This window comes from Orcinus orca, chromosome 2, assembly GCF_937001465.1.
Source record: "Orcinus orca chromosome 2, mOrcOrc1.1, whole genome shotgun sequence".
Taxonomy (NCBI): Eukaryota; Metazoa; Chordata; class Mammalia; order Artiodactyla; family Delphinidae; genus Orcinus; species Orcinus orca.
In genome coordinates this window covers 3,822,906-3,836,339 of record NC_064560.1, presented here as the reverse complement: position 1 = coordinate 3,836,339, position 13,434 = coordinate 3,822,906, and the positions used below count along the sequence as shown (strand labels likewise).

The 13,434-nt window shown below is 42.2% G+C and overlaps 2 protein-coding genes across 6 annotated transcripts in view; one reads left to right on the top strand and one right to left on the bottom strand.

The window, feature by feature from the left end:
- Nucleotides 1-13,434, bottom strand: part of NSUN6 (NOP2/Sun RNA methyltransferase 6) — a 91,502-nt gene that overhangs the window by 68,410 nt on the left and 9,658 nt on the right. Inside the window, exons 2-3 of one of the 5 annotated variants that reach the window (XM_033403485.2) lie at nucleotides 2,910-3,065; nucleotides 1,632-1,732 (exon numbers count right to left, since the gene is read on the bottom strand). In XM_033403485.2, the coding sequence (XP_033259376.1) occupies nucleotides 1,632-1,658 (27 nt within the window). In that variant the 5' untranslated portion in view covers nucleotides 1,659-1,732; nucleotides 2,910-3,065. Of the gene's footprint in view, nucleotides 1-1,526; nucleotides 1,733-2,909; nucleotides 3,066-5,412; nucleotides 5,937-13,434 lie in introns of those variants that run through there. The other 4 variants (XM_049706541.1, XM_004278624.4, XM_033403486.2 and 1 more) reach the window with 4 other exon arrangements.
- Nucleotides 6,926-9,032, top strand: LOC125963686 (keratin, type I cytoskeletal 25-like). Its single transcript, XM_049706900.1, has 2 exons — nucleotides 6,926-6,971; nucleotides 8,664-9,032. Exons 1-2 carry the CDS (start codon nucleotides 6,926-6,928, stop codon nucleotides 8,942-8,944), a joined length of 327 nt encoding a protein of 108 aa, XP_049562857.1. The 3' UTR covers nucleotides 8,945-9,032.

The window sequence follows — 13,434 nt, the reverse complement described above, 5'->3', positions numbered from 1 at the left end:
CGTTTTGTTTTTCTATTCACCAGTCGATGGACATTTGCACAGCTTCTCCCTTTTGGTTATTATGAACAATGCTGCTATTAATGTTCATGCCCAAGCCTTTGCATGGACGTATGTTTTCATGTCTCTTGGGTAGACACCTAGGAGTGGAACTGCTGGGTTGTACAGTAAATTTATGTTTAACTTTTTAAGAGATCACCAAACTGCCTTCCAAAGAAGCCAAACCACTTGACTTTCCCATCTGCAACGTATAAAGGTCCGTTTCTCCACATCGCTCACCAGTCAAATGAAATTTTAAATGATTAAATTTCAATATGGGACACAGAGATATTTGGAGACAAAGCACCCACTCATATATCATTCAGGATACGTCTTTAGGACACACACGAGCTTGGGACATGGCAAAAGAAAGGAGATGTACAATCTAAAACCTCCTGCGAATCTCCTTTCCTGCTGCAAACAGGCACTGCTCAAACCACCAGATACTTACCTAGTGCCCACGACCCAACCTCCTCAGTCTTATCTTAACCTTCAAGGAAAGGGACTCAAAAGCCCAGAGTGACTTCGTCTGCCTGCTCTTAGATGCAACTCCTGAGATCTTCTATTCCCATCACAGTGGGATCCTAGATTATCTAAACTCTAGGAATAATTTCTAGAAAAGAAAACAATCTGGATCTGCCTGACTTACGGACACCTTACGGGCCTCAGAACAGTTTCCTTCATACTGAAAACCTACATGCATGACTACATAAAAGTAATAATCTTAGTTGCTTAGAGGAACTGCTTATATTTTATGCCTAATGCCATTACTCTCAATAAAATTACTGCTCTTATTAAAAATCAGATTAACCTTTCTCCAAGTCTTATTTAAAATTATTATACTAAGTTTTGTTCTCATACAGCCAGAAATCGTAGCTGGTTCTTATAACCTGGTCATCTCCTCACAACTGGAAGTTCATAGAATTGTTCTTAAAGAGAGTACAATAAACATTCCATAAATGTAATGAGATTAAAGACAAAAAATAAATGAATCAAACAACAAGGTCCTATTTGTACAGCACAGGGAACTATATTCAATATCCTGTAATAAACCATAATGGAAAAGAATATGAAAAAGAATATTTAGGGCTTCCCTGGTGGCACAGTGTTTGAGAGTTCGCCTGCCAATGCAGGGGACATGGGTTCGTGCTCCGGTCCAGGAAGATCCCACATGCCGCAGAGCAGCTGGGCCCGTGAGCCATGGCCGCTGAGCCTGCACGTCCGGAGCCTGTGCTCCACAACAGGAGAGGCCACAACAGTGAGAGGCCCCCGTACCAAAAAAAAAAAAAGAATATTTATATGCATAACTGAGTCACTTTGCTGTACAGCAGAAATTAATACAACCCTGTAAATCAACAACACATCAATAAAATTTTAAAAAAAGAATCAATACCAGTGAAAATTCTCTGAAAATTTCTCTAAGTTATATCCAGAGTAAACTGATAACACAGCCTGTGATATACAAATCCAAGTCTTTTAAGCATGCTTACCTCTTCCTTTTCATTTAGGCAATTACGTAGAAATAGGTCTGCTGACACCCATCATGGTTATTTGTTAGAAGAGATTTAATAACTACAAAATACAACTTGACGTACCCTCTCCAAGCATCTGTTTTCCTCCATCTTACATTTCTTTGGAGGCAAGTTTCAGTACACAGTGTATGAAACACAAAATGCACAGCTTTGGGGTTTTCTTTCTGGTTTAAAAAAATTTTTAATACAATTTTCAAAGGTTACCTTTCATTTACAGTTACTACAAAATATTGGCTGTATTTCCCATGTTGTACAACACATCCTTAAGCCTGTCCTACACCCAATAGTTTGTCCCTCCCACTCCCACCCCTATACTGCCCCTCCCCCTCCCTCCCCACTGGTAACCACTTGTTTGTTCTCTGTATCTGTGAGTCCGCTTCTTTTTTGTTATATTCACTAGTTAGTTGTATTTTTTAGATTCCACATATAAGTGATATCATGCAGTATTTGTCTTTCACTATCTGACTTATTTCACTTATAAAATGTACAGCTTTTGGGGTTTCCCTGGTGGCGCAGTGGTTGAGAGTCCGCCTGCCAATGCAGGGGACACGGGTTTGTGCCCCGGTCCGGGAAGATCCCACATGCCGCGGAGCGGCTGGGCCCGTGAGCCATGGCCGCTGAGCCTGCGCGTCCGGAGCCTGTGCCCCGCAATGGGAGAGGCCACAACGGTGAGAGGCGACGTGTACCGCAAAAAAAAAAAAAAAAGTACAGCTTTTGAAAGCAAAGAAGACAATATAAACAAGAAAATTCCAATATTATTTTTCTGCATGGAACTTTAAAAATGCCATTTTATAATACTGTTTTCACTTACAGAAAATTAGTATTATGCCAAAACTATTTTATTGGTTGAACAAAAAAAAATTTGTGTTGTTTTATCTTTAAAACATATCTTTACATTATTTTCCTCCTTTTATTATATTTAATTAAATTATTATATTAAAATAAAAAATATAATCCTACAGGTAATCAGTAGGCACCTCCTTACCTCTGGGTTCACCTTGGCTACGTGATCTGCCCTCATGGTCGTTATATGCTGCTTATTACAATATCACAGACTTTTAGGGTTAGAATGGACCGCTTATGTATTTTAATGACGAAGCAACGGAGGCCCAGAGGGGTCGAGTGACCTATCCAGTCACTAAATTAATTCAGAATCAGAAGTACTAGGTTCAAGCTCTAGCATGAGCACTCACTACATAATCTTGAACAACATTCATGATCCTCAATTTCTTTATTTGTAAACTTGTAATAGTATATCGCTCACATGATATTAGTGAGGAGTGACATGACACAGATTGTAGAAATCTAATTCTGTACATAATGACAAAAATGTGCACGAACCTTCTGAAGCTCATCAAATAACAGACTTTTCACATGTTGTACTGAGGCTAGATGCGTATTTACTCTGACAGTAGTGAATGATGGAGGGTGGGACAACTTATGTAACAGAGTTTCAAACTTCCTTTCTGCTGCTTCTTTACCTAAAACAGATACAACCTGAAAAGAAGAAAAGAACGATGTTTCAGTTTCATTATACAAACTAAAAATATTAAGATATATGTCTATACATTTGTTCCAACTAATGAAACATCATTCGGCAATTATTCGGTTCCATTTCACTTTTCTGCATTGTTTATGTGTTAATAACACTACGGGAATCGCGCTATTTCACAGGGTTATGCTAATAAACACATAGTGAAACACCAGACAAAAAGGGCTTAGAAAACGCTGCCTCGTGCTTCCCTGGTGGTGCAGTGGCTAAGAATCTGCCTGCCAATGCAGGGGACACGGGTTCGAGCCCGGGTTCGAGTCCTGGTCCGGAAAGATCCCACGTGCCACGGAGCAACTAGGCCCGTGCGCCATAACTACTGAGCCTGCGCTCTAGTGCCCGCGAGCCACAACTACTGAAGCCCACGCGCCTAGAGCCCGTGCTCCGCAACAAGAGAAGCCACCGGAATGAGAAGCCCGCGCACCGCGGCAAAGAGCAGCCCCTGCTCGCGGCAACTAGAGAAAGCCTGCACGCAGGAACAAAGACCCAACACAGCCAAAAAGCATTATTAACATATCTGCTACATTTATTCATATAAATTCAGGATTTCATTCTACTTATTTCTAAAAACATTAACTGTTACATCACTTCTGTAGAATTAGTTCCTTGCTAACCCCGTATCCTAGAGCAAATTGGTTAGTAACGTTTTAAAACACCAATACTTGAAGAGTAAGTAACACTGATACCGTCACCCAAAGAGCCCCCATAACATCAGCTTCTTAATATAGTATTATTAAATGTAAAAGATATTGTCCAAAAAAAGACAGGTAGCAAGATACCTGTCAGAAATAAAGTTATAAAGACTCAAACAACCGAGTTTCCTTGTAATTAACTAAAGCTTTTGAGACAAGTATTTCCTTTTTTTTGTCATCTTTGACTATACCCAGCCTCACAGAATCTTCATAAACCACTTGCCAGCCTAATAATCCACTAGCCTAAAAATATTCGTACTCTCTCAAGGTTTGTTTTTTTTAACTGAATATTCCATTACCTTTGATACTTTTTACAAAGGGATGGGTTTTCTTTTTGTAAAATCGTATAGTTAGTGGGTTTGCGGCAGAAGTGGTGTCAGACAGACATTTGAATCTTTTTTTATAAAACAATGTTAACCATTTTAAAAACTGCTGGGAAAAAAAACTGCTGACTGCCTCTATTTCTCTTAATACGCCCCTTATACTATAAGTTCTTTGAAATCAAGAAGGTATTTTCTCTTTCCGTACTGTCTTGCCCCTTAACATAACCTCTGGAAATAAAATGTAGAAATCAAACCTAGAAGTCATGGCTTCACCAAAATCTTTGAAAACGAGTAACATTTATGCGGCTTCATTTCGAATAGAAAATCAAAGAGTTGGAAAATACAAAATTTCCTGCAGGCGGGATGGTAAGGTGGAGAGAGCACAGGCTTGGCAATCAAAGACGATCAACATTCACTGAGGACTTCTGGGCTCGGCACTGCCAGCAGCGCACAGAAGGAACATTTGTGGAGAACCCATTAGGCGCCAAAACGATGCCAGGTGCTTGCACTTACGATTAATACGTTAAAACAACCACCTTGAAATTTTAGTACTGTTAACCGTCCTCAAATTTCACAGAAAAGGAAAGAAAGGTTAAGGGATGTGAAGTAACTCACTCAAAGCACTGGGATGCAAACCAGGGGCTTGGGGTCCCAAATCCATTCCTTTTCCCATTGGACCTGAGCTCTTTACCTTCACATTTCAACACTGTTACATGACATTGGTGTCAATTTGATTCACTTAACGTCGCTCTTTGGACCCTCAGTTCTCTCATCTATAAAAATTGGGGAGGAAATCTCTACCAAAAAAAGACTGCGCAGATTAAGATGTAAAGGTCTGCGGTTCATCTAGCACAACTGGTGGCATTTAAGCAGCACTCACGGAACGATAGTAACCCTTTCACCTGAGCGCCAGGGCAGGCGCTCTAAGAGTACAGGCGTTTCTTCTCTTCGGGACTTAAATTCTCGGAGACGGGGATCTTGTCTTGCCCCTTGTAATCCCTTCAGTGCATTCTTGCCGCCAGACACACAACCGCTTTTTACCCTTCCCTCCTTTCCCATTCCTAAATGTTAAAACATACACCCCATACACCTCTTAGCTCGGAAAGCATACATTAAATACCTGCAGAAAGATATTAGCATATTTTACATTCGGAAAGACGAATACTAAGAAACAACGGCTGTACACATTTGATTGCCTTTTAGATTATTTTTCTATTTCTCTAGAGCGTGTAAATATTTGAATTTTTGCAAATAGCATCTAACGTGTTTATCTGACCTACCTCCTCATTCATAAAGCCCGCTTTCAGATAGCTTTCAACCTCAAGTCTCAAAGATATTTTAGGGAAAATAGACATTTTCCTATCGCTTAGTTCTCCTCCTCCACGAGAAATGCTGGAAAACGGTGGTTTTTCTCTCTCCTAATTACACGGAGCGTCTGGGCAATGAATACCACCCACAACGTGCCGGGACCACCGATGCCCGGGAAGAGCGCGCTGCTCACGCCGAGTTAAAATGGGAAACGCGGAGGTACTTCCACGCCTTCTGGAGCTTGGCCAGTTTGCAGCGGCTTCCTCTCCTCCCAGGTCCTTCTTTAGCGACGCCCACGGAAATCACTGCGAGGCAACGCCACTCACGTTGCAGAGAAAAAAAACAAAACAAAACAAAAAACCGTGAGGAGTGAAACCGCCGTGAACTGGGCGGAGATGTGGAAACCAGGCTGGGATCACCACCGCCTAACCTCCACTCCCTCGGCCCCAGTTTCTCGGCAGAAAGCCGCTTCCGGCATGCGTCACTTCCGGCAATGCGGCCCACCCTTCCTTCCCCTGCCCTCCAATCCGCAGCCGCAGATTGCCGCTACGTCACGTCTCCGGAGTTTCCCAGCTCCGCCCGCGGCGCATCCACGTGCAGCGGGCCTGGGCGGGTGCTTTAAGGGGATGGAGGCGGAGCTGCCTCCGGGACCTGCAAACAGATCCAGCTGTTGGGCGGAGCTGGGCGGGCAGAGCTGGGTGCTAATTGGGGAGGGTTGGGTCGTGCTAACCTGAATAAGGTGAGGAGTCAATTAGTTACCTGCTGGGTGATCTCCAAAGAAAGAATGAAACCAGAATTTATTTGGGCCTATCATCCACCCTTTGATTTTCTGAAATTACCTTCCCTCTCTTAGGCTTGCTGGTCTGACTCAGTTGTGAAAAAACATTATTCACATTTTTAAAAGCTGGGTTAATGGTCTTGTAATATCCATACATGCTCAGGTAAAACCTTAAAACGCACAGGTAGTTTTTACAATTAGTTGAATAAGACTAACAGGTTCCCTGTATCGGAGCTGATTTCTACTTTAAAGCTCGGAAGACCTTTGGCGTAATCTGTGTGTTTCAGGTGAGGAAAGATTCAAAGGGAGAAGGGACCTAATGAAAGTCGCTTAGTTTCCTGTGATTAAAATAGGAAACTAGAAATAATTCTTCTGTCTCCGAGACAGTGTTTTTTGAAACACACCGTTGTCATTAATACAGAACTGTAGGAAGTTTTTTCTTAAGTCTTTTTCTGTTTAAATCTCACACGGAGGTGTTTTTAAAAGTACGATACACTCTCTCACAATGAGTGAGAACGTCAGGATAAAGACCGTAGCCACCTGGCTTCTAAAACCAATACCTACTTTTTCCACCACGGCATATTTCTTCGGTAAATTTATGGAATTCTTCTGTGGCTAAATCATCTGAAAGTGATCAGGAAAATGTCTAGTCCAGCCATTTCCAAAGGAATTTTTGCAACCTCAAGATTGTGACCACAGCACCGATAATGTTTGGAATCGATATCAAGGAGAAAAGGGAGAGGAAGGAACAAGGTGAACTAGATTGTAAACTCTGAGAAGGTAGAGACTTTACCTCACTGCTGCAGACCCAGTGCCTACCACGTAAGAAGCACTCAAATATTGAAGGAGTAGATGAATAAGTGGATGGACAGCTCTGTAAACCAGAGAAAGGAAGTGCTGATAAAGCATATATTGATATTTGCTGGACATTAGTTCACTAGTTCAGCACTTGTGAACAGTGCTGAGGACATTTAGACAATCTTTGGCTAGACATCACTGAAGTGACGGTTATGTTGATGATGAGGTCTCTTGGTGTTCTAAAGTTGGTCCATATTACAGATCTGAAGTTGGCATACTAAATACATATTGTCTAAGCAAAAGAAGACACCTATAACTCCACACTTCCACTTCTGGGGGCCTGGGTTCAATCCCTGGTGGGGGGGACTAAGATCCTGCATGCCGTGCAGTATGGCCTAAATAAATAAATAAAAAGAAAATGTAAGCTTTAAAAAAACGAGGAAGACCCCTATAAGAATACACCCATATAAGGGTCATTGGGGTTTTGTATTCTCGATGGGGTGATATGGCCCCCAATGTGGGGAGAGCAAAACAAAATCTTAGATATAATCATATAATCTTAATCTCAATTTGTGATGCTCCAAAACTTTCCTTTTATCCCCCCCCCAAAAAAACATAAAAACCCTATTTCTCAATATTTAATTTCATGAAGAAGGCATGAGAGGATTTGGGAAAAAAAGTCTAGGAAAGGCTGGAAATCTATCAATCTCAATTCATCTGGAAACTAACCTCCATAAGTACATATTAACTCAGAATGGATCCTAGACGTCCCTACATGTAAAATCTATAAAGCTTCTAGAATAAAACATAGGAGTAACCAGAGTTACCCTACAGCCAACAAGGTCAGAGGAGCAGTCAAGAGAACTTGACCCCCGGGACAGGATTATGATGAGGCAAGAGAGGCCCCTAGTGTGCACCGTTAAGGAGGCCCTCGCTCTCACGTGTGAGCCCTGAGAGCACCCCCTCAAATTTGTGACTGTCTCCCTTGGGCTCGCCATCATCTCCACACTGCATCTTTTGCCATCACTGACAGCTCCAAATCCATAAAGAAAGACAGATTGTATTGCCCAAGCAGCAATACAGCTTACATCACAGCCTGGACCTGCGATGCAAACCCCTTTTCTGCCAAAGGCCCAACTCAAATGTGGCCGTCTTCCACATCCCATGCTTGACGTGCTGGGTCAGTACTCGGAGTTGTGGGATGTATCGTCACCAGAAGCCAAAGAGACCAGCCAGATACTGTACTTCCTTCTTTGTAGTAGGGTGTGCATTATTACTGGGGGTGATGTCATCGTAATGGGGGCAAAAGGTGGTTCTAAGGGGGCAAAAAATGTATACAATACAATGGTTTGTGGTCCTCCAAAGGCCACAGTAACCTCAACAAATATACAGTATACCTGTACTGTTAATATTCCATTATGGGGAAGTTGTTAGACAAAAAAAAATACCTTAAAAGTTTCCTTAGCAGGGCATTAATGACAACAAGCTTGAAAATCAATGTATTGTAAGGGAAGACGGAACAAAAAATGACATCCCTTGAAAAGGATGTTCCAACATGCCCGTGACCTCTAAAGTATTTACTGAAGTGGTGGGTCCCAGAGTCTCGAAGAGCTTATCTCCCCACCCACCCCACCCCAGCACAGTAAGTGTCAGAAAACGCCTGTTACACCAAGGGCAACTACTGTGCTCAGCTCGCCCGGATCCAGCCTCAGATCGGGGCCCTGGAGGAGCAACTGTACCAGGTCAGGACTGAGACCGAGGGCCAGAAACTGCAGTATGAGCAGCCCCTCAACATCAAGGTCCACCTGGAAAAGGAAGCTGGGACCTACTTTCTCCTCATCGATGGAGATGATGGAGCTTGCAAGTCTGGAGGTTACAAGTCGAAAGACTATGGACCTGGAAATGTGGGAAACCAAATTAGTGGTTAAGAGAGGTCCTGAGGAGGTTAGACCAATGCAGCAAAATACTTACACCAGGCTGCACTCCGTGGCAGAGAGATCTCAAAGCAATTAATGTGATACACAAGACAGAGCGTGTGCCAAATACTCTCTGAGAAGAGAAGGTGTTAAATATCTGTCTGGAAAAGTGAGCAAGTCTAAGAAAAAGGTCTGTCCTCTTGTCTTGCTGTTACCGAAATATAATCTCTATCTGGGCAATCAATAGCATTATCGATAGTATCTTCCCATTCATCTGGAAGAATGTCACATACAATATGATGACCCATCTGATTACCCTACAGAAAATGTTGTCAATTCTTGGTAGTCAATAAACCTTCCTTTAGCAAATTAAAAAAAAAAATTGCCCATCACAAGCTGGGTTCTGTTAGATCCACCAAGTCATAAATAGACGTGAACCCAGCAGCAACCCATCATGAGATGGAAAAGGTACATCTGGGATTAAGCATGAACAAGAGTAATCTACATAAGGAAGTAACCTGTACCCCCATGTCACCCACCACAGTTGCACCCACCACAGTTGCTTCTGCCTCAGCTCACATCTCTGGCTCTATGGGGGTTTTCTACTACCAGCTGAATGAGAAAAAAAAAATTAGAGGTTGGTTTTCAGTTCAGTTGTCCAGGTATGTGGGTAGAAGACAAAACTAGATAGTGGTGGGACTACAGTCATAGTTAGGGGTGACCTTGAATGACAGTGTCAAGGGAAATTTTTCCTGATGAGAGAATCTGTGAGCAGTGTATTTGCTACCCACTTTGCATGGAGGAAGTGGCTCAGGATAAGAATATATATTGACTCCTGGGTAGCAGCAAATTGCTTGCTCATCAAGGGCATGGAAGAAAATAGACTGAAAGGTCAGAGACAAGATCTTAGGCAGAGGCATGTGGATGGACATATGAGAATTTTCACATCACATGTAATTGCCTACCAGAAGGCATCCACCACCGAGGAAGCACTGAACAACTTAGTGGACAGAATGATTCAGCCCATTGATGTTAGCCCACCTTTGTCTTCAGCCACCCCATGCCTGGCACTATGGGCACATGAAAGAAGTAGTCGCAGTGGCAGAGATGGAGTCGCTTAAATAATTACCCAAAATACAGGTTAGGCTATGATGAAAACTAACATTAAGTTCCACGTCAGTCTTACTTACCTTTGTAGACCCAGCCTTAGGGCAGTACCTAGCACATATTAGGCACTCGGTATATGTTGATAGGTGAATAACGGAACCAATAAGAATAGTTTATCCTTCATATCCAGCAAGTATTTATTTAGGGTCAGTAAGCAACAAGCATTGCATTGGGTACTCAGGCATAGGAGCCAGAGAAAACAGTCAACTGCCGTCATAGAGTTCACAGTCTATTTTGGAACTAGAGAAAATTATTAAGCAGTGAAAAATATGATGAATGTTAAAACTAGGGAAATATGGGGTGCAAGGCAGAGGAAATGGCAAGAAAATCTAATTTAATCTCATCTAAACCTGAATCAAAGAGCACAAAAACCTCTCAGAAAGGAGACGTGGCCTCCCAGAAGAGATGGTTACATTAAAACCAGAAAGCTGACTTGGAGTTAACCAGGCAGGAGGGGTGAGGGACACTGGGGAAGAAGAGGAATAGACCAAAATGAGAATATTCCAGGCAGAAGGAATTGTCGTGTACAAAGCTGGTACATAGTATGAGAGGGGTTGAGTGGCAAGAGTATAGCATGGAGAGAGAGACAGAGCCCCAGCCCTATTTTTGAAGTTTCCTGTTAGCCCTGGTAAGCAAGGAAGAACTTCATCCTCAGGCCAATGGCAAGTCATTAAACAGTTTCAAAGCAGAAGAGTAACAGGCTCAGATTCATGTAACATTTTTAAAAGATCATGCCAGATGATTGTGGGAAAAGGTCTCCAATTGATGCAAGAACAGAGGCAGAAAAACCTCTCAGAATGCAGTTCCAGTAATCCAGGCAATGGGGTCGGAGGGAGGTGGGTAGATGTGAAAGACATTTAACACATGGAATTCGGCGGGACCTAGTGACTTAGGTGGATGCATGAGGACAGGGGAAGAAAGAATCAAGAAGCAATTCCAACTTTCTATGGACCCACCAGCACTTGCACCCATATCTCTGCCTTCCTACCTATTAACTTACATAAATCATGGAGATGATTTGTTATTGTAATCATTTTAATTCAACTCTTTTCTAGAGTTGTCTGGAATACTTCTGTCTTTGGGGAGCCTTATGCATTACTCGTTATCCTCCAGAATTTTATACTTGTGGTGTGTGTTTCTTCTGACAATGGAGTTCTATCCTAGGAATTAAATAAGATTATGTACTACATATGAAAGTTTTTGTAAATTGCAACAAAGAATGAGCGAGAGCAGAACTGTTCTCTAATAGGTTTATTTACAGTTGGAGGGCAATTTTAAAAAAGGACAAATAGGACACCAATGGAAAGTTTACAAACAAGCCGTTTTGTTGGGTTACGTTTTTAGTGGGTCAGTAGTCAATCAATATTGATTATTGTTTCAGCTAGATGATGTGGTAGGTTGAATAAGAGCCCCCTCTCTCCCTCACAAAGATGTCCATATCTTAATCTCTGGAACCTGTGAATGGCAAAGGGATTTTGCAGGTGAGATTAAGTTAAGGACCCTTGAAATGGGGAGAACATCCTGGATTAACCAGGAAGCCCCAGTGTAATCATAAGGGTCCTTATAATAGGGAGGCTGGAGGGTCAGAATCAGAAAAGGTGATGTGATGATGGAAGCCGAGGTCGGAGTGATGTGGCCACGAGCTAAGGGATGCAGGCAGCCTCTAGAAGCTGGAAAAGGCAATGAACAGATGCTCCCCTGAGCCCCCAGAGGGAACACAGCCCTGCCGATGCATTTCAGACTTCTGACCTGCAGATTACAAAATATTAAATCTGTGTTGCCTTAAGCCACTACATTTGTGGTAGTTCCTTATGGCAGCAATAAGGAACTAATGCAGGTGCTCTTTAAAGCAATGTATCATCAACCTGGGTTCTTCTACGCACAACAGGTGATTTTGCCTCTAACCTACAGATAAGACAGAGGCAAATTAATCATGAGTTTCTTGAATCAAGAGCTCCTATACACCTAAAAACTTTGTTCGTGCACACATGTAACCTCCTTTTCAGCAAACTAAGAACTTCTGCTCTCTGAAAACTTATTCTCTTCACCTGCCTCTATTTTCTAACATCTCATTTCCACCTGTGTCTTCCTCCCTTGGTAATTCTCTCTCTCTCTCTCTCTCTCTCTCTCTCTCTCTCTCTCTCTCTCTCAGTCACTCACTCACTCTCTCTGTCTCTGTCTCTCTCACACTTGTATCTTCACGCTCTCCCTTTAAAGAGGTTCTACCCACCACTCTATATACAGGTTCAAATAATAGTCACAGCAACATTTATTGAGCCTTTTCTAGGTGCCAGGCATTAGGCTATGGTCTACCTCATTATAGCATTTAATCCTCTGAGATTAAACTTTATGAACAGTGGCAGATTTACTGTGAGACTAATGAAACTTAAACTTCAAAGCATTCGATTGGACAAGTCATCCAAAGCATTGTCTAATTTTTAATTTTTTATCTTTTATTCCTTTTCTTTAAAAGACCCCCCAAATTGTATGAATTTCAAGGTCCCACAAAACCGGGATCTATGCCTGCCTATGAGGTAAATATTACTATTCTTATCCCCATATTACAAATAAGAAAACTGTGCTATCGTGAGGTTTTATAACTTGCCTAACATTATGTAAGCAGTAAGTGGCAGAGGACTATTTCAACCTAATTATTCGTGACTGGAGAGTCTAAACATTGATCATTTACTCATTCAATTATTCTGTCTCTTCAGGAATTTTCCTACCTTAACACACCCCTTCCTTTCCAACTTCAGTTTTCCTCTAGTGAATACTTTATATGCCTTTTTCATTTTATAATCCAAAGAATAATCTACACTTACCATCTTGAGTTCCTAACCTGTCATTTACCTTCAACTCGTTATAATCTAGGGACTTCCCTGGTGGTGCAGTGGTTAAGAATCCGCCTGCCAATGCAGGGGACATGGGTTCAATCTCTGGTCCGGGAAGATCCCAGGTGCCGCAGAGCAACTAAGCTCTTGGGCCACAACTACTGAGCCTGCGCTCTAGAGCCCGCAAGCCACAACTACTGAGCCCATGTGCCACAACTACTGAAGCTCGTGCGCGTAGAGCCCGTGCTCCATAACAAGAGAAGCCACCGCAATGAGAAGTACGCGCACCACAACGAAGAGTAGCCCCCACTCGCCTCAGCTAGATAAAGCCCGTGCGCAGCAACAAAGACCCAGTGCAGCCAAAAATAAATAAATAATAAATAAATAAACTTTTAAAAAACTTGGTTAAAATAAAGCAATTGTTAACACAAAATTTATGGGATTAGGCGTCCACCATAGCCTGAGCAGTGTGCCAGTTGCTTTTGAGGAACACAAAATTGTAGC